General features: G+C 37.0%; 1 protein-coding gene across 1 annotated transcript in view; it reads right to left on the bottom strand.

Annotated features, from left to right (window-relative positions):
* The window catches only part of LOC104402115 (regulating synaptic membrane exocytosis protein 1-like), a gene marked incomplete at both ends in the record, with an annotated part of 63,848 nt that extends 37,365 nt beyond the window's left edge, over nt 1-26,483 (bottom strand). The window contains 3 exons of the mRNA XM_010009907.1: nt 3,405-3,458; nt 24,628-24,639; nt 26,270-26,483. Coding sequence (XP_010008209.1) covers nt 3,405-3,458; nt 24,628-24,639; nt 26,270-26,483 — 280 coding nt within the window. The remainder of the gene's footprint in view (nt 1-3,404; nt 3,459-24,627; nt 24,640-26,269) is intronic.
* Nucleotides 26,484-27,285: the final 802 nt, after the last annotated feature.

Genomic DNA, 27,285 nt, shown 5'->3' with positions numbered 1-27,285 from the left:
ATGATGCCTCGCTCTCCTCTTAACTGGTGAGATTGGTGCTCATGACAGGACCCAGAACATGCTTCTCCAAGCACTGACTGCGCTGGCTAGAGCCAAGCATCCTACAGGCACATGCTATGCGAGCTTCTCCAAAATGTGCAGTCAATATACGTCAGTCCTACCTTTAGCAATCCCCCCTCAGCCCAGCCCTAGCTCTCTTCTGAGCAAATACTCGGCAAGACCAACGCCTGTTGATGCAGTTGAGGGGGCGGGTTGGGTTTGTTTTCACTGGTGTCAGGACAAGTAAATCGGACTTTAACCTTGAGTGGCAGAGTCCCGCACAGCTAACTCCCCACCTCTGCTGTCACAGAAAACTGACACAGTATTTCCCTTTTATTATTCTTTCTCACATAACATAACTAAACATTATGCTGCAAATATCTTCAGCATTTACTGTGCATGGTTTTAGCTACATCCACAACAACTACTTACCAGGGATGTAAGGTAAGACCTAAAGAAACCTACCAATAGAGAACTAAATGCACCAATGAAAAGAATTCAGAAGTACCATATTCTGTACTACTTGGAAATGATCATTTACCATCTGAGTTATAGCTGTAAATAATAAATAAATAAAAGTTAAACATGTGTCCCTGTCAATGACAATTAAGCTGTGTACATAACTGATTCTTCTTAGGATTTTTTTAATTATTTCTGGTTTTATATTCCAGATACACAGATAAACAAGAGCACACACAGTAAAGCGAGACTCTATGCTTCCAGTCTATATACAGTACAAGACAGTCTTATGTACAGGAGTCAATCAGCAGAAAAAAAAATGAAGATTAATCAGGACTCTAAAGTAACTGTTACAGAAAAAATTGAGACAAAGACAAAAGGAGTTTTGAGGCAGGAAAAAAAAAGGCAAAATGCATTGAGAATATACAAGACGTAGGAATTTTGTCCAAAATAAAAACGGAGGTGAAATAAAGCTGACAGCTAATAAAGAAAATGCTAAAGAAAATCTTCCAGTTTAATAGAAGTTTTGTAAAGACAGTAAGAAGGATGACAAAAGTTGGAACAAAAAATATGTTCAAATTATACTGTGAAAACACAGGAATGATTCAACAGTCACAAAATTATAAAACACTTAAAATTAAAAGGAATAAAATTAAAAAATAATCACTTCAGGGAAGAAACTGCAACAGGACCAAACTCTGGTACCAAGCTCTCTTGTTCTCTGGCCTGGGAAGGAAGCGCATGGCTTACATAGCATGATACAAATTGTAATAATTTTACATATTCAACATAATTAAGATTAATTTAAAACACCAAAAAATAGTTATCTCTTTAGGTATGAAGACTACATCAGAACTTCTAATACTATTTTTCTACTGTTTGGCTAAACCACACTAAGAAGCCATCTGACTCTTTTCCCTGTATCTGGACTGTACCTTTATCAAAAGATGGCTGTTAGATTTCTTCTATTTAAGAAGGACCATAAAATACCTATTAAAATTTTGATTAAGAAAAAAAGAAAACAAAAACCCGAGAACTTAATCAAAAGCTACAGTTATTCTAACAGTAGCACAAACATGTATTATGATAAAAACAGATAACACTCAGTAGGATAATAGGAAAAGCAACTTCAACAAAATAAATCCTAGTCCTTTAACAAAAAAAAAGCCTTGACTCCAAAATGTCTTATATCCTTCATCTAGTATACCTCACAAAACAGCGATTCAGTCTATCATACTACTTTTTCTAATAGAACAGATTTTTGGTCTATCTGCTATCAGTATCACTGATTTAAAAATATTATTAAAAAAAAAAACAACCAAAAAACAGCGAGACTAAATGGAAAAAAAACCCACATTTTAAAATGTCTTTATAGATGCTGACACAATTGTTGGCTCATTAGACAGCGAGAGTGTGCGCGCACATGTGTCTGTGTATAAATTCTATGTCAGTATATGTCTGTGTATAAAATCTATGTCTATAAACCACAGTCATTAATGAAAAATATGTCTCTGCCTGTATTTTATTTTTATTATCATTTTATGGAGAAGGCTAAAAAAAGTGTTAATTAAAAAAATAAATCAACTAGAGTTTGCTTGAAGGAAAGATAAGGAATACTAAAGTAAAATTTAAATATTCTAATTACATTACATGTGTGCATGTATCCAAGCACATTCAAATGTGCAAAAATGGTAACAGACTTCATTTACAATTTAATGTATTTTATCATTTAAAATATGTATAAAGTATGTAATAAACTTCAAGCAATTACCATTAATTTACATAATCACCTTTGATATTGTAATTGATTTTATGCAAAATATCCTGAAATCCAAACAAACAGGAATAGCTAATGCACAAATAGACACAGAAAAATACAGTATACAGAAAGAAGAAATACTAGACATGTAAATACAAAAGCATTTTCTTACAGCTGTCCTTAAACACTTCATTTTGGACACAATATATACCGATCACCACATATATGAAATCTGTATTATACTCACATAGAAGCTACACTACCATCCCTGTTTAGGAATATCTTCAGGACTTAACAAATACCGCATTTGCTTTGAGATATGTTTGGTCCAAAAGGAAAAATGATAAAAGCTTTTCTTTAAAAGGGAAAAAAAAAAAAAAAGGCAAACAAAAAACCAACTAAAACTTGAGGTGACAGAAGAGTTTCAGTGACAAAACTGTATATTGAAAAACATTTTTAGAGAAATATGTGGAGCAAGCAATTTAGCAGCATGCAGGAATTATATCCTGATTGAATACACTGGGATGCGGTCCAAACTAATCTAAACTAAAGCAGGTCTGTGTAATAACTTATCTTCACAATCCACAGATGTTAGGCAACCAAACAAATGCTCTGATGAAGGATTACAGTTCTGTAATGTGGCTTCTGGACCTCCATGCGATGCATCAGTAAAATGAAGAGTGTTAGACAATTTTACTCTGGCCTGTCACTTCAAAACCAGTTTCTGTTTACCTTTTTTCTGGATGGTGAGCTCTGATGCAGTGCTACAGTATGTCACTAAAGACATCCAGAGTCTGGTTTTTGTGGTTGGGTTTGTTTCTGATTTATTGCATCCTTGCATAGGTCAATGCACATCTGCACGTGAAGCTATTAAAGAGAACCAGTACAGCAGTGCTCCTCATTCCAAGGGTTCATATGCATGGCTCTGGAAAAATGTGCATTTTCACAGCATAGCAAAGGGTTCTGGGCTTTACTGCTACATAACGATAACAAAGTGGCACATACAGGAGTCAGCAGAGTTCCCACACAGGTTCATGTGGAAACCTCACAGGCTGCGTGAAAACATGCTAGAAGGATCCCATGCTTGCCTTCATGTGGAATACAGGGTATTTCATTCACAGAAAAGAAAAGTATTCCTCAAACTTACTCTTACAGGTACTTCTGAATGTGATCCACAATGAGTAGGAACAGTATTCCTGTACTAACACAACATGAAATTCCAACTTGAAAGAGCCCATAGCAAATAACACATACAACTATGCACACAGAGAAAAAGAACATTTTCAGTTATATAAATAAAAACACTTCTTCAGAATTACGTATTTCAAAACTGCATTGTAGAAGGCTTTTTTTCAAATTCAAGTTTGGAGACTTCCAAACATGCTCTGGGATGCTAACATCACATTAGGGAGACATAAACTTTGTACCAAGTTTGTGTGAAACATGCGAGGCTAAACTCAGACTAAGGTCAGAAGAAGTTCCCCACGTCCTGCACCCAAAAAAGATTCTGAGGAGTCTCAATAAGGAGCACGCTCCATGAGTTTGGAAATTGCAAACCCACAGTTACACTGACTCCCATGCATTCTGGTTTGTCTCTGTATCACAAATTGGGTAACAAGTGTGCTAATATAGCAGGCCACAAGCTATTCCTTACTGAACCTTCATGCAATCTTACTTATTTCCATTCTGAAGGATGTATACACAACATCTTGTCAGTTTATTGCTTTTCTTAACATTCCTTTAGCCACTTCTTCTATGCACATCTAAAAGACACTAGCTATTTCAGACAGATCCAATTAGGCAGACCCACTTCTCTGCCTGAGGCATCATTAACTTCAGCAGGGCTCTGCCACCATTCAGCAAGTCATCTCTTGAAAGCCAGAGGGAAGAAATGTTACCAATTTACTCTTACAAAACTATTCATTTACAGAATTAAGTTAGACTACGTATCACTTAATGTTTCTGTGATAACAAAAACATGCAGCAAACCATGAAATTAGTATACAGCATTGCATTTATCTCTTTTGCTATACCAAAATGAATTTGGTAATAAAACCCTAGCTAAAGTGTCATGAAAGCTTCACTCCATTAAAATATAAATAAATGAAGTTGAAAATCTACTTGAATACTTACATCAGTCCAAAATCTAAATAACAACTTTATTTTTCTAATGACAATGTGCTTGTGAATCTAAGATTTCATTTAAATGTATTTTTCAAAACTATATAGACAGCTGAGTTCATCTAATGGCTCCTGGTGACCAAACGGGAAGGTCTTCTCCCTACCTCCCCCCTCTCCTGCTCTTCTTTTTCCCTATCAGGGTTTGTCCTCTCCCTTCCTTGTTCCCAGCTTCCCCATACCATGTACTCCCTTGTATCCTCTTTCTTGACTGTCAGGTCCTCCCAGGAGCCACTTGCATTTGAAAACATAGTTTTTCTCATGATGAGTAGTGAAATCATGTGGCCAGGAACAGAGGCAGAGGAAAGAGGATGTTTTCCCTACGGAAAGAGGATGTTTTCCTGTTAAACTACGTCTTGCAATGACACCAGTACTAGTGCATCAAACTTGTGCTGACATGTTTTTTAGCACTGACGCCAAATAACATGATATAACCTTCATCTATGCTAGAATCTCTGCTCTACTTCAAAGCAAGGTGGCTGCATTCAAATTGCCTTCTGGAGTTAAGCCTCAGAGTACCCCAGCTCCCAAACCACCAGGAAAAGTGCTGCTAGCGGGCAGAAGACCAAGAGTGTGCCAAGCAGCCTTCTGTCAGTTTACTAGCACAGATAGACTTAACACTTAGGAATAGTCCCAGATTAGGTTTAATTTGCTCATAAAGAAGTAGCCTAGGAGAGTAGGTTCTGCTTTTTCTTAAGCCTCTCACCTAGACTGAAGGGTTCAGAAGGACAGTACAATTCTCTACCATTCTCCCCTCCAAGCAGGGAGAGGACCCCTTTGCCCACACTGATGCCCATCAGACATATGGGACTCAGCCATTTAAGGACTGTGATATTAAAGCCATTTTAGCATTCTGTTCTTCCATTTCTGTGCAGTGCAGATTTTCTTCATAACTAAGGTTTTCAGCTTGATATTTTTATCCCAGTTTGGCAAGAAAATGAGGTTTATGCTGACAGCTGATTGGTTTCTTCTCTCTTTTTTTCCCCACACTCTCCAATAATGTTTTAACCCACTGGACAAATGTAATAAAACTTTGCACAAGCATGGAAGTTTTCAAGGGTTTATATTCTTAAAAGTTTAATGAAATAGGCAGTTCTGCAAAAGCCCTATAAGCATTTCATTAGTGCAATCTTCCCTTGGCATCCCAGAATCTACATAGCAATTCAACCACAAGCCATGTTCATGGGGAACGAGGCCCCACTGCTCACAGAACTACATGTTAGCCTGAAGTCTGCAGTGCCATTTACACATTTGACTGAGAGCATCCAGGAGGGACGTCTAAAGACCACCTTATCAGAATTTTCCACCTGCACTGGAGAGCATGCTTCATGCTCTTTTATGGCTTGCCCTTCATAGTTAACCAAGATGTTAACTTTCCAAATCACATCCTATGTGTACAAATAAGGATGAGAGTAAGATGCTTACATTTTTGTGTCTACACAGAAATGACTACAGGCATGGCAGGTATTTAAGTTCCCATCCAAATAGAATCCACTCACTTTCAAGTAGACAAACAAAATAAAACGAAAACCTGTGCCTAATGATAGGCTAGTGCCATTAGAGATAAGTCAGCATATCCCGCCTGGCTGCCACGTGTCACTTAAGAGGGCACATCACATCTGCCAGACATACGTACATGTCTTATGTACCATAGGGCATCAAAAATGGCAACAGATGCCTACTTTAAGGCACTTGAGCACACAGTTCACACTAATCTTATTCTTGGCCTAAGTTTCTAAATTGACAATTACAAACTGCCAACAGGAAGATGTAGAAAAGATGCAGCAGAGCCAGGATGCAAGCAGTTAATATTAAAAGGGTGTTTTATGCCAGTTTTGTGGACAATGCTGCTAGCAACAGCGTTACTAGTCATTTTAAGATAAAAATAAATCAAAAAACAACTGACTTTCTTCACATGCCCTGCTGCCAAAATCTCTCAGCTAGAGCTGCCAATCTTTCAGAAAGCTCCCAACAACTTCCACAAAAATTTAGCATTCTCTACAATAATCCTGCAGCAAACAGACTGTTGGAAGTGATACATTCAAGCAACTGAAGTTACCGTATGAAATAATAAATCTAAACCAGCACACTGCCAAGTTCTAGTCACTACTGCAATGTACTTCTCTGAGAATATCTTTGGAGTTCAAGCAAGAAACCAAAATCGCCAGTAGAGAAGTCATGGGTTTTGTCTAAAAATTCACACTAGCACACTTACATAGAGTAATCTGAAATATTCTCCCCCTTTGAGATTTTGGGTTTTTTCCTAAATCTATTAAAAAAATAAATTAATTAGTACACACCACCAAAAGCGTACTACAAAAATTGTATTGTCATGGTTCCAGTTGTGACCTTCTGCAGCAGGACTATAGGTTGGACAAACTGTGAAACCTTGCACCTGAACATCCCTGCAGCTCTGCATTTAGGTCTATGTCTAACTAAAATGCTCAAAATCTACAAACTTACAATTTTGAGGGAGACAGGAGACTATCATACCAAGAGAAAGGAAGGGTTAAAAATCAAAGAGACTTTATCCTGGCTTGTTAAGGATTAAAGAGACTCAAGAAGTATTAATTATTTGGGCTGATTTGTCTAGGCTTGAAGATTTTGTTTTCAGAACAAAAGCAAATCCTTGAGAAAAGTTTATGTAGCATCAGAAAGTACAGGCTTTATTTATCCACAGGTCATCATGATGAGGCTTAGACCACTCTTTCTGAAACTCTGCAACCCCAAACATTCCAATGGTTTAATTCATTCACAGGCCCTGTGTTTAAGCTTAGCCCATTTAAAATCCATTTTCCATACTGTTACGCTCACTCCTACCTCACTCATCCACACTTTCCAGTGTGGTGAAACCTCGGTATTTTTATATCCTCAGCAGTGGGAGACTTCTAAGCCCCTGTGACAATCACAACTTCAGAAAGCTCTGTTTTGATCTTACTCATTCCTCATAGATCAGTTTTGTTTTCAACTTCATTTCTCTTGCCTGAATTTACTTCAATTTCTTAATATATTTCTGATAATGTAGTAGCCATGAATTGCACATTTTCTGTCACATTGATCTCCATTTTTCATAGACCATTAAGCTACACTTGAAATCATCTCATAAATTTTTTTTGTATATTCTTCTAACCTTCTTAAAACCAACAAGTTTTGTCTAACTATTTGAGCATTTGGCTGTGTTGATAAGCCACAGAAGCATTAACTGTATTCCTCTTAATCGCTTCATGGTTTCCATAGTTACAGCTATACATGGAAGATGGAAATAATTTTTTAAAATGACAGAAGTCTAACAAAATGAGGTAAATGGCGTGAAACAGCTTACAGGACCGATATAACATTTTAACTCTTGTTCAGAAAACAGAGAGCACTCACCAGGAGCTTTCCACTCCATTTATCCACTTACATATTTACAAACTGTAGCAAAAATATAGAAATGCTCAATGCAAGACTGTCGTTAATAGTGCATGAGTGTGTAAATCATCTCTGTGGGAGCTCGTACTACAAGACCATTATTTTTCTATACTGTTCTTGTATACAAATATTCTTTTATACGAACTGTATCAAAACAAATATATTAGAGAAGAAAGAGGGTTTTTTTTTGTATAGAATGTAAAATAATATATGGCAAAAGAAATTGGAACCATCTAGCTGTACAGAAGTTGTAAAGAAGCTTAGTCAAAACACAGATAAACTTCAGAGTCCAATTCTTGAAGTGAAAAAAAACCTCAAGGAAGGAAAAATGACTGGGTCAACTGATACTAGGCTTAACAGGCATGAACTAAGTTCTGATTTTGTATTCTCAAACACAGACAAACAAACAAAATAAAAATAGTATAATGGACTCTTCATCCTTGGAGACATACAAAACCCAATGGGGTATGGCCCTGGCAATCTGAATTACTTGGGTCTGCTCTGAGCAGGGATTCGGACTAGAGTATCTGCAGAGGCCACCTTCAAACCTCAACTGTTCTGTAATTCTGTATAGAATAAAGCACTACGAAATTTAGGTATCTTGGACCTTAAGTTTACCTCCACCAAATGCTGGTGGAGTGACTGTGCGCTTGAAAGGTTCCAATATGAGTTAGTGAGAATCAAGTTGTCTTATATTTATCAGATATATACACGTATATGCATCTCCAGATATTTCAGAGATTAAGTCTGTCTATTCCATGTTGAAGTAAGGTGTTAACAGCTGATGGCGTTCTCTCTAGATTCAAAAGACATCGTCTCCCTAAAACCCGTATTTGGGGTTCCCAATCTGTGAAATGAATGTCACTGTTGAGTTACTCAGAGGAACATATCGGCCTTGACAGCCACTATTTGGATCACCAGGAGATCTGTTCTGGGTACCTCAGTCTGCAGGGACAATTCAGGGGAAAGAACAGACACAGGAGATAAACAAAGTTTACGAAGACTTTAGATCCATAGGAAGAGGCAGTGGAGATGAGAGTAACAGAGCATTATGCAGACATGATGGAGAAATCCAGGGGCTATAAGGAAGAGGAGGATCATTACTGGCTATGTAAATAAGGATAGAAGGCAATAGAGTTTGGCTGGCAGTTCAGGAGTATTCCCAGTGGGAATTACCTGAATATACAGCAGTGACAATCATTTTAGGACAAAGATTTTTATGGATGACATAACCACCTGCCCAGGGAACATAAGGGAGAGTGTGCAGCACATTCAGATCTGCCATTCCAAACAAATTCCTGAAACCAGTCTGTTTGAAAGGACAAAAAGCATATTTTTGACATATTGCAGGACAACCTCACTGGAATGATCTCTGCTGTGCAGCTTGACAGAGGTCTTCTCAGACCACTTTGATCATCTTTCCATTCACAGGGAATTGTGCTGGATGACTATCAGCTCTGCTTACTCAGCATATCCCTTTGTTCCCCACCGACTCCTATGCTGGGAAGTTCTGGCTTCTGGAGGTTATAGAGCTCCCCCACCCCCAAGTCCTCACAAAGCCTATAATAAAGCTGTCAGAGATTTACTGACAGCTAGATTGTGAAATTAAGCATCTAATTTGCAAGTGATTCAGTGATGGAGAGCATGGCACCAAGGGTACGCTTCCTCCCTGGGCACCCCTGTGTGCAGCCCTGGATCATCACCACTGCCAGACACATCCAGTGCTCTTGGCACTGTCCTGAGGCCTCAGAAAAGATGTGCAATGGTCTCCAACTGATCTGTTACGGATACTTTTTATAGCACATACGGATACAATACTAAACACAATCCTGATAAACCTGGAAATGTAAGCTTAAATAAATGAAATCACAATGAAACCCTGCCAGCGTGAGTAAATCTGTATTATTTAATTGCAAATCACCATGGTGGAAATATAGCTAGATAGAACGTTCCATGCTGGGGTAACGTTAAGTATCATATGGTGCCTACTTATAAATGAGTATTTTGCAACAGTTAGTACTGCCCAGTAAGGATTTTGACAAAGTACCAAGTAGGATTATGTCCTATACATGCTATACACATTCATGATTCACAAGATCTCCCAGACTCACCCATAGGTCTGTAGCGTTCTTCACACAATTAGCAATACTTAAGCTTAATTTTTTGTTATGCATGTAAGTGCAAGGAACGCTTATAATTACAGAAACATATTCTTCCCCGTTTAATATCATCACTGCAACTTCTGAAATGTTTGTAATAGCTATTTTCAACACAAATATACGCTTTCTTTTTGCAACATTCTGCCTTAGACAGATCAGCAATCTGAACTTGTCTTTTGAAAAAACTACCAGCCTATCCTGGGAAACCACAACATACCACACAACATCTTATTTGCAGTTACTCCCTTACTGAAAGGATGACAAAGTTTTTTGGCTTCTGGGTTTTTTTTTTTTACATTTCATCTTTGTTGATCCTACCTTCCGAGATGTCCATGGTCTTTTCTCTTAATTCTCCCACCTCTTGCTCCAGGTGCAGAGTCTGAGGCTAAGTTGGTTAAGTCTGTGCTATCTGTGCTATCAAGCTCGAGCACAAAGGTATTTCAGTAAATCTGGGATGGAAGATTTGAGGAAGGGGAAGAGAGAATATCAGTGTTCTACAACAAATCTGAGTGGATATCTAAGATTTAAGTAAAAAGATACATGGGGCAAACAATGTATTTTTGGTAAGGAAAAGTGCAGATTTTTAGGAAAGTAAAGACTACAGGGTGACTGAGAAAGGGATAAACTGTGATTTTGAAAATGGAAGATTTAAAATATAAGGAAAAGGAAAAAGGGGCAGGAAAATGCAGTAGGAGTTTTGTGCCAGTGTAAGAATATTATAAATTTTTTGACTGATCTCAACAGTGCAATGTTGACAGCCAGTTCACAGACCGTAGACAGTATCGATTTCATAAGTTTACTGTCCTTTAATTTACAACACTACTGGCAGATAAGAGGAGAGTTTCAACGAGGTAAGAAGATGTAAGGCAGTGCGGAACATTACAGTTGGGGAATTCATACAGCAATGATGTTTCATTATCCAATGAAGCTACTGTTATCAAAACAGGTTCAAAAATTGAGATCAGAACTTTGCTAGGTGATGAGTCAATCATTCTGATCTTCTGCACTTACCTGTATACTCACAGATATCTAATGAGGCTTTGAATTTCCTAAACAAATAAAAGGCATATAGCACAGTGATGACTTCAGGGTATGAGGGGAAGAGGTAACAGTCAAGGATATCCTGCCTCTTCATTATCAGAAATAGAGGGATGCATACACCATGGTAGGACAAATATAAGGTCCATGAGTCATCAGTCCACATTTATACATGGGTGAAGACTTTTCGTGCACACATGTAGTCTGTTCAACAGAAGTAAGCAATCTTTTCAGTCAGGTAACAGATTTGTATGTTGCAGGTTTCTCTGTGTATCAGGTTTCTCTGTGTATCAGGAGGCAGAGAAACTTTAATGGCCAGCTAAAGCCCTCTTAAATGCTAGCTCCCCAGGCACTTGCACCTTATACAGAGGAAATAAAAATGTGTCAGCAACTAGGAGAACTACCTTGTTCCCTGCTTTGTAGAAGGCAGCCTTCCCATGGTGACAGCTTCCAGAGCTAGTGGGGTCCATCTACTGCTGCCTGAATTTAGATCACCTTTCCTTCATACAGATGTTAGCTGTATCTAACGTTCAGTATTCAGCCATATTGACAGTACTTGAACACTAAACACAACCACAGGGTTTGCAGGAAGCAGGAGTATTTCTGATCATGTAGTACATCCGACAAAAAATAACTTTCAGATACATAAGCTTTTTGCTAGGTCCAAAAAGCCTGGCTATCTTTTAAACTGAAAACACCATTCTGACCAACTCACCCAATAATCTTTGTGTGCACAGTACCACTCCTCTCAGTTTTGATTTGTTCTCATGACTCCATCTTTCAACTTTCATTCTTTTTAATTCAGATTATGTAAGATAGCCACCAGAATCATCCCAGAGAAACATATCAACTTTGGTTATTTAAGCCCAAAAGACACATAACAGACAAATCAGACAACTCCACCCTCATCCATAGCCATGGGGTTTTATGAAAGATTTTCTAGAAGATTTTATTTCAGTAATATCTGTTGTTTCTAGAATGAGAGTTTAATCATTAATATGTGTTTCTTTCTAGCTTATAATCAATTTTAAACCCATACTGAAATCAGGTCAGTAGACTACATATTAAAAAACGGTTAGCACTGGTTTAGTCTGGTTGTCTCTAAATTTTAGATGATTATACTAAAACCAGAGGTTTATCCCAGCTTAAATACAACTGGTTTACTCAAGGTCAGACTCTTCTGGCCCTGCCGTCTTTAATAACTTTCTCTTAACCACTTCAGCTCTTTATTGTCCCTAAATAAAAGAAGACAGGGTAAGAGGGAAGACTTGTGGAAGGATGTGGCCAAGAAAGAATGTCCAAGAGGACATGGACAAAGAGGTAGAAAGGTTCAAAGTAGAGTGAAGGGAATAATTAAAGAGGCAAGAACAACTGGAAGATAAAGTTTCAGATAGAGGCAATAGGGAGATTGTAGGACAATATCAGGAATTAAGAGGAAGCAAGTGTGCTGGAAAAAGCAATAAAATTGGGTTGTCATTTTGTCATATATCAAAGGTTATTGCATTCGGAACAGATGATGTACAGACAAAACTTATTTCAGAGGAAACTACTTCTTCTCCTCAGTTTGCATTTTTTTCTTTGTGTTTGTGACTTTTTCTTCAGAGAAGAAAGAAACCATTTGGGGATTCAGGTTTATCTTTCTCATTTAAGGAAAATACTTTTTGGCAAGCTTTATGTCTCTTCAGGCAAAATCAGCATAAGACAAGACCACACACACGCATGTGCAATACAACAAACCGCCTAATAAATGTGCTTACTAGGACTCAGTATACAGCAGAAAACAGTGGCAGATTGAATGTGAGACACTAAAGCTCTAAATGGAAACAAAGCATGTCCAGCAGCTTTTGCAATAATCATGTGGCAGTGCAATCTTTCATTTGCAAATCCTTCACATTTTTTTTCCTGCCTATTTTAAGGAAACAAGAACTACTCTGAACTTTAAAGTTCAACCACTAGGAGAATTTTTATTTTCCCCTGAGCACCAGTGGTAAGAGTATTGCTAGCCCTATAAGCACTTCCTGCTTGCACAACATGACAGAACTGAAAAGTTTAAGACCCACACTGAATGTCATGCTCTGCATACGTCAGACTATAGTGCCAAGCTTTCTGCATCATTTGAATGGCTGTCTTTCAAATTAAATCAAAGCAGAAGTGATTCTTCAGTTTCTAAATCTACATATGTTTACTTATCCTCCGTAAGAAATATTACTACAGGGAGAGATTTAAACATTTTGTTTGAAAGAGTTGCTGAGATTATGCCATGTCACTTGATGTGCAAGCACAAGCAGCTTTTCTTTATGAAACATTTATGGTATTTCCTATACCTAGTCACCCCAAAGAATTTACAAGAGGAAAGTGTAAAAGTTGCTGTATACTACATTAATCTTGAACTCAGCTCTCTTTCCTTTCTGTTTGAAGCACAGGAATCATTAGTTCTTTGCACTTGCTTAATACAATACTATGTCACATTCAAATTGGAAAAGGAAATGACTGGGCAACTAAAGTTAGCCATCCAGAAAGCTATCGGACATAAAGAAGGAAAAAGATTAAGAGAGTACATACCTTTCAGCTATTCATTAAGATAAACTGCTAAGAAATAGTAATTATGGTTAAAATGTATGCTGGGCAGGTTATATATTTTAAATGACAGAATAATAAAACCAAGAATAGAAGCAAGGGGGAAAAGGTGATTTTTGTCCACCCATGCAGTTGTAGTAGCTACATTCGTAACATAGATACAGCCAAAAAATAGAGTTCTTAGTTGCCTATGAACAGCTCTAAAACACTAAAATACAGATTTCTATCAAATTGAAGGCCGTAACCAAGTGAAAGGGTAGACAGCACAATATGTGAGATGAGTTTTGAGAAAACAGCCAACTTACAAGCAATATAAGGCGTTGTACATCAGGAAGCTCTTCTTGGCATAACTTAGCACTTTCAAAAGTGTGACTTTTAAAAACAAATGTTAAAGCAGTTAAACCCCAAATATAACCCTTCTGAGGCTAAGCTAGAAAGACAGTTCATTTTATATTGATGGTTGTTCAGAACTGCGTCTGGGATCCTCACTTAACTCATCTTCATCCACTTGGTGTATGCAAAGTTGCTTTTGTATGATTCTAATTTATTACACAAGGTATAACATAACAGTGGGATGCTAAGTGCAGCATTATTATCTATTGAATTATTACTTAATTATAAATTAGCTTATAATTGAAATAAAGACTTCTAACAGCACTGCCTCAAAACTTGCCATGATATAGTTTTAAAAATTTGAAGGCAATCGGAAAAGTTATCAGAAGCTGAGAACAAAATGAAAAATGAAAGCAAGCTAATACAATGACAACCTGAGTACCACTGACTGTAAAAAGGATCTTCTACATTAAAAAAAAAGGCAGAAAAAATTAAAAAAGGACACTTTCCAAAATAAAGTTTCAAAAATCTGCACTTTACTCTGAAAACAGATACTGTTTCTTGCATCAAATAAAAAAATCAAATCCAGTCAGTTCACTAAGAAAAGCTGTAACTACAGACACTTACAGTCAAAGAAATTAAAGTAATTAAGTAAATATGTAATGGTGAGCTGATCCCATGATAGGCAGAGCAACAAAAAGAAGTGGCTGAGAAAGAGAAAATAGTATGAGCACTGCAAAAGGACAGATGGCACAAGCCAGCCTCCCTTAGGCTGCATTAGTGCTGCCAGGGAGATGGCTGAAGCTGTGTTGGCTGCAGGTGCCCAGGTGCTGACAGTGAAGGGACTGCAGGGTGGCTTTTGGGAGGAGAGACTGAAGCTGCCCCATGCCAGTCACAGCCAGTTCCAGATGGATCCAAGAACAATATAAGGCATTGTACATCAGGAAGCTTTATCTTTAATGTGGGGGAAAAAACCCAAATTGAACGCTCTATAGCAGAATATTTTCACAACTTTCCACACAGCCCAGACTGCATAAGATCATAGATACCCCCTTTGAAGAAGGTCGATTTATGTAGGAGACAAAAGGCTAAAAAAAATACCTGCTGCTGTATGAATTGTCAGGTTGCCTGTAGGGGAGAGAAGGCGTAGGTTTGTACAGAAGCATGTAGAGTTTCATTTGAGATAAGACTAAATATAGGTTTCTAAATGTGTCTACAGGCCATCATTGCTGCCTGATTTCCTACTGTAACTAATGAAAATCTACAGCAGGATTCAACTGCTTCAACACTGGCACTCAGTTCTACCTGCAGTGCCCTAACATTCCCAAAATAGGTGTGGAGCTGCTCAGTATTACATGGGAATTACCTGAAAGCCACCCTTATCTGGGGTAGCTGCTGGAAGCTACAATAAAACTCTGCAGTACCTTACATGACACCAGATGCCTAGGGCTACGCTTTCCTAAACAGGCACTACAGTTGGTATAGGTTCAAAGCAGATTTAGTTCAGTTCAGAGCAAGCTGAATCACTCTGAGGCATGCTGATCTCCTCCACTAAATATAATGAAAGCATAAACACAGCTCATATATAATAACATCAGGGTTGTCATCTGGAATTGATTCCTACTCAATCTGACAGGTAAATGTATTGACTTAATCTCTCTTTCACACCTCACAAGCCTCCTCTTCAATAGTCTGCAGAAGTGACCCAGAAAGGCAGCTCCTCTAATGTGAACAATAGGCTCTACTAAACACTTGCTGGTTGATTGGAAAACGTATGCTTAGGTGTATAGAACAAAGCAATATAACCTGCAACATAGGGTCTTCACAGATATGAAAAAGTAAGGTTACATCTGTGCTGAAAACATAAGGGTAAAAACCAAAATAATACAGGAAATCTTCCTCTATTTAATTCCTCTCCAACTTCTTGCTTTTTCTGCTGCATGGCGCTTACGTGAACAAGAAGTTGCCTTTGTGGTCACTTTAGCCCACCCAGAAAGACAATCAGATCAGTCCCTGAAATCAGCTGGGAAAGCACGTTTCTAAGCAAAAAGGACTGACTCAAATAATACTGAAGGGTAAAGCTCTCAGGCTGACAAAGATCTGAGAGCAGTTTGCAGGATGGCCCTTCAGCTGCCCTCTCTCCTTTTGTAGAAGCTATTTGGCCAGTGGAAAAAAGTTACAGAGAGAAAAATTAACTTGGCTGATGCATGCATAGGTCAGAATATGTGAGTTTTGATGACTTACCACAGGTTGCAGAGCTGCAAGTTACACTACCATTAATCCCAGCCACATACAAACATTTCCTTTAGTCATGACAAGACAACCATCATGCACATGCTCAACTATTTATAGACACAGCAACATCTGCTCATCTCTATAATTAAACCTGTATTTCTCAGTAATACTCAACTTTTTGCAATGCAATATTTCAAATCCTTTTCACAAAACTCACCAATAGAAAGGGGTTTGCTATGAGAGTCTGCTTTTTTGAGCAAGTTAATTACAAATCTAATAGATCATTGAGAAAATAACATTTAGTTCCAAATTGTCTATAAACCTATTGCATGTAAATTATTTCATGGGTGTTTTAGCTGGAATACTGAAATCGCACAGTACGTGATGTATTTCAGCCTAAGTTACTTGCAGCTCTTCGGAAATCTCAATCACAGTTAAAAAAATTATTAGGTTTTATCTGCTTTTTAAGAAAATGCAGATCACATTTTGTGCAGATTTTTACTTAATCTCTTACCGTCCATTAAACAACCAGTAACAGATATTTTATAATCGCATTTAAGGGGTGGGATTTAATCTATCTTCACAGGAAAGCTGAGTTGCAAATGGTTCCCACTATTGATTGAATAAACCCCCACAAAATATTACAGAAACTTTGTCTATAGATGTGCTTGCTTGACAGACAATATTCTATACTAAAAATCACATTGTATGTAATAAACTCATGCATCTCAGGTTTCTCTATGACAATCTATCCTAAAAATCCTCACTAATTGCAGCAATGGAGATACATAGATGGAAGCATCCATCTGTTAAGCGAAATCACAAAATGCTCCAAAATGTAAAAAGATACAAGAGATATAAAAACATAGATGTAAGTATCTTTTATCTAGGACATTGCATTGCTAAAAGTACACTGAATTTTAATCCTGGATGAGGATTAAGGTTATTTATAATAAAAAGAGAAACAGAGAAAGAGAGAGAGAGAACACAGATTACATCTATTCCTCATAATTACTTTGTCCTCTGAAATTTTTTCTGCTACTTGATGGTTTCTCATAATTCCTAATAGGTTATAAATCTTTTAAAATCTCTCTTTGCAGCAAGATCTCTTTTTAGCTAAATCTCTCTGGTTTTGGGGTGACAAAATAGCCCCAGAAATCAGTTTGCTAAATTTAGTTCCATTTAGCATCGCCACATTATTTTGTAACTAGTGAAAACAAAGAATTGTGCCTCTGCACAAAATGATGATACCTAGGATTCTGACTTGATTGACTTGATTCTGTCCTTGATTGACAGGCTATCTCTCACACAAACAAATGCTGGGTAAGTATATTATCTGACATCACACAAGTATACACGCTATATGTTTGTCAACATTAATAATGGCACTTCTACTTAATTTCCATTCAGAGCATTGCACAGCACGAACACATTTCAAATGATCAGACTGACTGCAGAGACATACACTGGAAACGTGGGTTATATCCAGACGCACTTCACCTGCACACAGGTAGAATGCACTGGCTTCCACATTGTCCTCCACCTAATATTGTAGATCATTAATTTCAAAGAGCTTTAAAACTATCCAATTACATGATCTTATTCCCTAATGTGTTGATATAATAAGTATCTGAAAGCCAGATTTCAGAGAACCTAGTCATGGACAAATTAAAATTACCTATACCTGTCACAGTCTCTGGATTCATCACCTCTTTATTCCAAACTTCTGGGTTTTATACTCCAAGATGACTTCTTTACAGACAGTTAAATGTGCATAATGGACTAAAAGGATGCAAGAACAGTTCCAAATAAATATGATGACATCTCATCCAAAACTGCAACTTACTCTACACAGGTTTTGCATGGATTTAAAGCTGAGTTTGCTTTCTTTTCATAGCAACATTACTGGAATCATGTTGAAGTGAACAAAGAACTGGAGAAGCCAGAAACAGATTCCTGGGGTGACTATGCTTCGAAAATTATCATCTATACAGATCAATCTAATTTTGATGTCCTAATTTTCAGCACAGTCAAATCTAAGTACTAACTTAATGTGCACTTCTGGACAAAAAGAAAACCAGAAAAATCATTTCAACATTTTCCACTTTAACTTCGTAGTGAGGCAGACCCAAGTCAGGTAGGAAGATGTTCCTCTTTACTTCAGTACTGAGAGCACTGTATTCCCATCTGGGAAAGCAAGCTTTAATCACCATGGAATTTAACACTGATTTCCCACACCTCAGACAATAGCTGAAGCAGTAGGACACACAGCGTTGCTGGGAGAATCACTCGAAGGCTCTCATGTTACTGCTCTCCAGCTTTATACCGCCAACTTAAGTGGACCAAACTGAATGTGAGATTGTTAGTGTTAAAATGATAAAAATACTATGCTGAAGGGCATAAAAAGCTTAAGGTTAATCTGGTAGCTTTTCTTTTTACTTCTCTTTGCTTAAACACTGAGCTGAAAAAAAAGCATAGTACTTGTTAGTGCTCTTTCTGAAGGATTCTGTGAAATTATGGAATTCATTTGTCCAAATTTCTAAGTTAAAGAATTATTCCCTAGCAGAATTTAAGGAAATTTTATGTAAGCTTATGAGCTGTATAATAAGGAAACAAATAACAAAAATGGCATGAAAGATCCTCTCTCCTTGTTCATCATATAAGTCAAAAGACTCACGGATATGCCAAGCTGCAAGGAGCAAGTCCCTCTAGGTGGCCCTGCTTGAGCAGGGGGGTTGGATCAGATGGCCTCCCAAGGTGCCCTCTAATCTCAACCATTGTGGGATTCTGTGACTGCTATGGCATACCATATTTTTTGTCAAGATAAATGGGCATATAAATAGTAATTCCTCAATTGATTTAAACACCTTGAAACTCAGAAGCTGTGGCTGCCCCATCCCTGGCAGTGTTCAAGGCCAGGTTGGACAGGGCTTTGAGCAACCTAATCTAGTGATCAGTATGGCAGTATGGCAGGGGGGTTGGACAAGATGATCTTTGAAGGTCCCTTCCAACCCAAACCATTCTGCAATTGTATGATTGCTTTATAGATTTCAAAGTTCAAAAAGGTGGTTTGTAAGAGCTTTATTCTGCCCTGTACTTCCTGTATTAGATTATATAGGAGGATGCATGTATACAGTAGGCGTGAATGTTCACTTACAAAAAAAATCTATACAATATATGCTTACATATACCATATATATACATCCCATACATGAGATTAAGCATGTTGCTACAGCAAACTGGGTGCAAAGCAAGCTAATTTTAAGGATTTACTTTAAAAATACAACACTTAGATTTGTTTGAAAGTGAAATAACTTCCCAGAAAGCAGAGTCAAGTGCTCCACATCTTCAGATAGAATTCCTCAGTTTCTTGCTGGACTGCTGTTTGGCGGGTTCTTTTCTTTCTTTTTTTTTTTTTTTCCTGTCTCTTTTATCTCTGAAAGCAGCAGTTCTAGGATGTGATTATTGAATATCAGTGCTTCTTTCCTGCTGCATACAAACCCCAGATCTTTTAGGAAACAAATCATGTTGAATGCCAGAGAGAAAGATTGATCGCCTATCACTGCAATTTGATTTATAATCTTTCTTCTTTCTGATGGATTTTTTTATTGTTGTTCTACAGCAGGATTAGTCAGAACTTCACACAAATTAGCCTTTTAAAGAACAAATTGACATACGAGTTCTGTGAAAGGGATGTAAAATCACTCCTGACAATCCAGACATTTTGTTCTGGCAATATTAACAACTTCTGTTAAAACCAACAGTACACAGCTGAATTGCATGGCATATGCACTCAAGTTGGTAAGGCTTAAATTAGCAACTCATTATGTAAGGGAATTTTAAGCATAATTTAAAGGAACTAAATGACAAACACGCTGTAAAAATACCTGACACACAATTAGGGAAATGTTTCCAAGTTGTCTTTCTTTCCAAGTATAAATCACTGACATTATACTAAAATGAAAATCATTTCAGTGAAAGCCAGATCAGAAATATGAATCTCCAGTATCTCAGCACTGATAATTGACATTACTTTCCACAGTCACATACCACTAAGTTCAGTTAAACCAATTCCCTTTTATTTATAATGTATTTTACAACTGATTTCCTCTCAGTTGTCCTTTATGTATGTAAACAGAAAAATGTGTAAGCAAACCGCTCTATTCTGCGCAACTAACATTTCAGAAAAACACAGGAAACAGCGACAAAACTGCTTTTCATCATTTGCTCCCAATTCTTTTCACTTTAAACATGATCAAAACTTGTAATCTTAATGAGATCTGTAGAATGGTAGACTGATTTCTATAGATAAATATTTGGAACATGGATCTTCCACCTAATTCTGCCAATACCATACAAATTTCACTTAGGTCAATACACCTGCATCACCTCACAAAATACTTTAATTTTGATCCAAAGAAACTGCATTCACTCATTCAAGACTCCTTTTGTACCCCAAAATGTATCTCCTTTTCTATAAGGGGAAACAGAGCCATATGACTTCATACATCAGATGCTTACAAAGGAAACACATTACCTAACCAAATATTAGCAAGTCGGTTTAGAGGAATAATGCAAGGAAAAAAGCTGTATTTTCAGGTGTTTTTTGCTCTAAAAGGCTGCGGTACCACTGGAGGGAAGAACAGAGCAAGCAGTGGCAGCCAGGCCAGTGGGAGTACTGAGCCATGGCTCTGACCACTGCTTGCTAAAACAAGGAGAAGCTCCAGCTGGACATTTTGCTGGCTTCTCCACTGCCTTAATAACTCCGATAGTTCATATCAGAGGGGACAGTGAATGGAACGGAAAGAAGTAACTTAAACCCATTAGAATTTTGGCAATGAAAATGCTGGTGTACAAAACACAATTAGAAGGATCCAGAGTGAAAGTGCAGACACACTGTAAGGCACTGACAACACCTAGAAAACATTTTGCCAAATTAAAAGCAGCTTTTCTCTAACCACCTACATGACTTCCTTCTGAAATGAAGTCTCATGTAAAATCCTGTACTAATAATATTCTGCTTTCATCAGAAGTATGCAGAAATGCTCAGGGGTCACAGTGAATAGGTTGCCATGTTCACGTAACATTGTTTCTGAATACTAAGGTAACATGAAGGAAAATACTTGTCCTTTTTCTGTACGTCAAACAACTGCAAACTGTTTTCAAACCCAGTGATATTATTACTAATATTATTAACAATGAATACTCTCACTGTGCAACTACATTTAAGCCTGATTTGAATAAATAGACTAGCTATCAGTCCTCTTATCTGACAATGCTCCCGTTAAATGTGGCCTGCCTGCAACCATATGAAGGTCGAGCAGGCACAGGTGAGAAGTATGAAGAGCTAACCAATACTCAAAGAACATGGAAGAACTTAAGACACATATTTAGGTGTGCATTTTGACATATTAGAATAAGAATCATGGAAAGTTACGTGCCTCATTAGACACTAGGATCTACCAGTTATTGCTAATTAATTTAGTAAGCATACTGGAGTCATCTCTTGACAAACCTAGGATGCCAACTAACACTCACACTACAGGGAATGAATGTTTTAGGATGTCATTTATTATTTTAAATGAGCAGAACACATATACTATGTATTTTTGAAACAGTCCTTAAAATATATTTGGTAGTTACTTGGAAAAGTCAAGAACAGCTTCAAAAAGTATTACATTATTTATATCCCATTTTAAAAGTACTTAGCTAGAAGCAACAGTTGCAAGGATTCTCTTCAGGACCTAATACACCCCCCTATAGCTACAAGCAACCACATTACATAAATCCTTTCCTAAACTTCTCGAATTTAACCTTTAAAATGTTACTGGGTTATTTTCTTTACAATAAGTCACATGGAAAAATTTCCCAAGGCTTTACTCTACTGATTGCAAAATCTTTTTCCAGCCCAAGAGTGTTTACGGCCAAGTTACACCCAAATGGTCTTTTTGCATTTACTATCCTCTAGATTGAAGGTTATTTTTATTGTCTAAAATTACTGTATTTCTAGATATCAGTTATGATTACTCTTAGCTTTTGTCACCCTAGTCTCTAGTCTTCTCCCATATAAACAGATTTCTATTTCTTTGATCATCCTCTGTATTGCTTTCTTTGAGCCTATCACAGTTTGTATTCGTCAAAGGTGAGGTCTCATTAATTCTGCAACTAATTCTGCAATTCTACATGAAATAACTTGAATCTAGGATAATGCTTGACTTTTCCTGGACTCGGCACTTTGGTAACTCACACTTCATCATCCTTTCCAACTGATGCACCCTTAACTTGTAGGAACTTGGTGCATGTGTTTTAATATTAATATAATTTAATGTGGTAAAAATTCATGTGGAGAGAACAAGGCTCATATAAACATGTTTTAAAAAGTCTTTACTAACATTAAACTCACCAGATAAAGAAGGGTTTGTCCCTATATGTAGATTAATCAAGAATGTTGAGCCACTGAAAATAATAACAAAATATTTTTTTCATGTTGCTTTATATAAGTTATACCAGTTGCTCTGCTCATAAAGGATGTTGTTTGCTAGACAGTGTTAATATTTTTTAACTTATTTGTTCTATACATTTCATTAGCTTTCAGAGACAAGCACTGCTAAAACAATTGTACTTTATAAAAGAAAGTTCCAGGTTCCTCACACAATCAGGACTCATTATCGGATACTGTCCTTCTGACTCCCGTAACTTTTCAGCTGTTAAAGAGATGTAACTTAGCTTCATCACAAGGTACAGAAGATACTTTCAAGTATATTATTAGGGTATTTTCTTGGCACATGGAAGGTTGGAGTTCAACACAACAAAACCTAAACCAAGGAAACTGCAAACAGTGAGAGGATTTTTAACTGAACTTAGGACAATCCAAATGAGTCAGGTATGTCTTTGGGACACATGTCTCCAGAGCACTTCAGTAGTCTAGTTTCTGGATCCCAAATGACATTTTTCAAAGACGAACACCTAAGCTGTCACCCTCATCAAAGGCACAATCTCTACTCTATGTGGAAACTATCACTATTTCAGTTACCTAGCAAAGTTTTTGTCCCAAACTGAAGTGTGAAGGATGCCTCCAGCAAGTCAGGTGAAGTTCACCTGTATTGCCGTCCAAAATCTCCATGGCTAAATTGTACCTAAATGACACTTACAGCACTTAAGAGTTTTGCTGTTTCTGGCTCTGAAGATGACTGTTGCAAGTGCACTAGCCTTTTAATACACCCCCGTGGATGCATCAATGATGCACAGCTTTAGTAAGAAATTAGCTACCAAACTGAAACTTCTCCCACTCTATCCTAAGTGATTTAGATGAACAGAACGGAAAAGATCTGGAAGTCCTGGGTTATTTCAGCACTTTCTTCAGAGTTCCACACTGAATACAATGAAGCTGTAGCGAGTTACACCTCATAACCATTAGAAAAACAACTCTGCTCTTAGAACACTGCTGCCTTAGGAAAAAACTACCACAATATGCAGGTGAGAGAGAAATAATTTTCTCTGGGCGTTACACAGTATAGAATTGCAGGTTACAGCTATGATGCAAGTTGGGGCATACCACCACTTCATAATACAAGCATAACACTATCATTCACATGTCAGAAACTATATTGGACTGTAATGACTTTACACTTGTTTCAGCTGCTGGCTAATTCCCACTACCTAAGTCTCCAAGTTAAAATATCACCTTTTGCAAACCTGCCTGAGAAGAGGCTGTGAGTGAACATGCACTGTTCTGCTGAAGTACTGTCACACAGGGTGCAGAGATGAATAGGGAACTATCCTCACCTATTTCAGATACGGCACAGACATCAGTAGTGAATATGCCAGTACTTCATCCTAAAAGTTTTGCAGATTTTTGAAATGGTAACTACACATTCACAAAAGATTCCCTCTATTTTGCTCACTGTACTTACGTCCAGTTTTAAGAGGTTAAACTTTGCCTATGCGTATTATTCCAAATGTAAAGTAAAAAGCTAATTTCACAAGAATTCCCTGAATTTCTGCTGCAGCCAGAAGTGAAACACATCAAACCCCGTAAATCAATATCAAATTACAATTAAAATACTAAATTAGATTTCCTGAATGTGATGGAAGGACCTTGCATGCAAAAAGTCAAGTTGTTAACCAAATACAATTTTATGAACTAAAGCTTTATTACACTTTATTACCTCCTCTATTTTATAGCCTATTAATAATTCTAAGTTCTTAACTAATTCCTTTTATTGTCCCAATTTTGACAACAGTCTCTGGTTTCCTTGCTTGGCTATCTTTGAAGCCTGTGTTAAGCTAGGGGATGGGCAAGGCCTGGATGTTAGGGTTCCTGTTCCTCCCCCCTCCCCTGCGGATGACTAAAATTTCAGTTCAGTTTTTTACATTAAAACGTTTCCCAGATAACTAACAACAGTATAATAATAAATGATAAAAAGCATGGATTCTAACCACTTTGTCCTCCTTTGGGAAAGCATCCAAGGAAGCAGAATAAAAAGAGAAAAGAAAAAAAAGAAGAGAAAAAGAATAAAATAGGCAAGTATTAATAGACAGATTTCAAAGAAATGCAATTCTAGTAACTCTCTACAAAGAGATTAAAAGATAAAATTTCAAAAAAAAAAAAAGCTTTAAATAAAAAGATGACATTACTGCATATGTAGAAAACATATTTTCCCACCCTAAGCCACAGAAGCATAAACAGAACAAACAAAAGGCAAGTTACAAATGAATGAAGTACAAATACTTCTCCATTTCTGTGACTTGAAACAGTGGGTGAAAAATAATTACAATGCATTCCATCTTGTTCTGAGTAAAGATAGGCTGTATCATACACACCCTAATTAATAGTATAACATATCAAAGTAAACCATATTTTCATAGACTTGCTCTAATGACACCACCTACAGGTGATGCAATGTAATGCATCAATTTGTATTGAATGCATCTGTTTATATTGAAGTATGAATATCTGAAAATTTTTGTCCAATATGCCTATGTAACTTTTTCAGAATGTGAATTTAACTTAATAGACTCACAAATACATCACGGCTACAGAAAAGCTCCACAATAAAGATTAAATGCATTTTTTCTTAGAATATTTTTTGGCTTACATGAAAGTTCAGAAGCCCTATTCTGTTGATGTTTAGCTCAAAGGATGTTTAGCTGAAAGGCCATAAACTAGCTCCATTGTGAACATGATTATCTGTTACAAAATTCAGGACCATTTTTAACTGAATTTGTTTTGAGACAAAGAGCATTTCCCCTATGAAAGATTGGCACCTGAAAGCCATATGAGAAAGTTACTCCACCTCATGATAGATAAAAACCCTATTCATGGAATAAAAAAAAAATAAGTTGTGAAATATATTATAACACATGATAGTCCTAAGCGATCAGCTAAAAATAATCAGGGGGTAATGGTCTTCCAAACATAGGTCCAGCCACTCATGTACAAGTGAGTAGCCAGTTCTTTGGAGGGGACTGACTGAACAGAGGGTATTCTTGGATACCGTTCGGTTTTATGGACAGCAACTGCAGCTAACTGCATGTGGACCAGAGGGAGAAAGATTTCTCTCACCTGAGAGTAGGATATCCAATCCAGATTTATCTATAGTTCTACTTTTTAAATAAATTTAAAATAAATTGACATAACACTATCACTGTGTTGTTGGAGAGGTTTTTTACCCCCAAGATTAACTGATTTGATGTAAGAGAAATCTATAAATGTATATGAAAAGCTCTATAGAAGAAGAAATCTAAAACTAAATTAGTTCAATAAAAATTTATCAATGTGGCTTTGTACCTCAGCAAAACAGTTTCCTCTTCCATTCTATGCAAAATGAGAATGTTTTCAAGCTATCACTCAGGAGAACTACACTCTATGTGTTCTTCTTTTTTTCTAATTAATTCAATGAATTCTAAGTGTCTCCACAATCATTAAATACATTATTCTACTTTATACACACCTCATAATGAAGTGATGAATGAAACACTTCAGTAAAATGAAGCATGAAATGCCAAACTTAAGGTGAACAATCTGCAGTGTGACAATGTCAAGGAGGCTTTTTCTTAGAGTACACATCAGAAGACTTACATTGTTTGATCGCAGAGAGACACGACCTCCACATCGAGCACAAAACTTGGTCCGGCAATAAGAGCATAAATGGCCACAACCATCTGCAAACTTTGTTTTATGACAGATTCCACATGTTGGAGCATCATCCTTGTGCTCTCCCTGGTAACGGCGGGCTTCTTCCCCTATCTTTCTTACTTGTTCTTTATAGCTTTCAAATTGTTGATGCAACCTCCTGCATAGATGAGAAAAAAATTTATATAGCAAGAATAGGAGGAAACACTAATACTGTGTATTTCTTTCTTTCAATTTATAACTCTACCTAATATTCTTGGCATGTTTACAATAATAAATGTATCTCCTATCAAATACACACTGCACATGGAAAACTATATAAGAGAATCTAAAGGAGAAAAATAACAGACACATGTACTCCTATTATGTTTACTTCAAAGCTCATGAGTAAATCATTTCACTTTAACAGAAATTGATCCAAATATAAGAAGAGGGCAAAAATTGCATAGTCTTAAACAAAGGTATCTACCATGTACAGAATAAAAGCAGAAATATGAGTGCCTGAGCAAATTTGCATTGCTTTTTAATCAATGTTATTTATATAGCAGGAATAATAAATAAATCAATCTTCATTTACAGTGTCCCACTTCTGTTTTCAAAACCTGAGTTACTAACACATATAACTTAAAGATTTCAAAACACACTCTACAATCACATTGGCCATACAAGAATCTGAGGACAATTTTCTGTGTCAAATCTACATATTAACAATCCGTTGTATTTTCTTTTGTTAAGTATGAGAGACTATTTAAGGTTTGCTGTCTCTCATTACAGACATTATTTCCAGCTTAGCTGTAGGTGTATATAGGCGCAGGTATATTGATTCCTAAAATCTAGCTTTCAAAGAAGTAGCACTTCTTCTCCAACTGCCCAAATAACAAGCAGCCTGACACTACACCAACCAAATGGCTAAGCATCCTGCTACCCAAAAGACCCTGCTGCCCAAAAGACCCAGCTTCTAA

Source organism: Nestor notabilis, unplaced genomic scaffold (assembly GCF_000696875.1).
Source record: "Nestor notabilis isolate BGI_N333 unplaced genomic scaffold, ASM69687v1 scaffold1280, whole genome shotgun sequence".
Taxonomy (NCBI): domain Eukaryota; kingdom Metazoa; phylum Chordata; class Aves; order Psittaciformes; family Psittacidae; genus Nestor; species Nestor notabilis.
The sequence above is the reverse complement of the archived record's forward strand: the minus strand, read 5'-3'. Positions and strand labels throughout refer to the sequence as shown.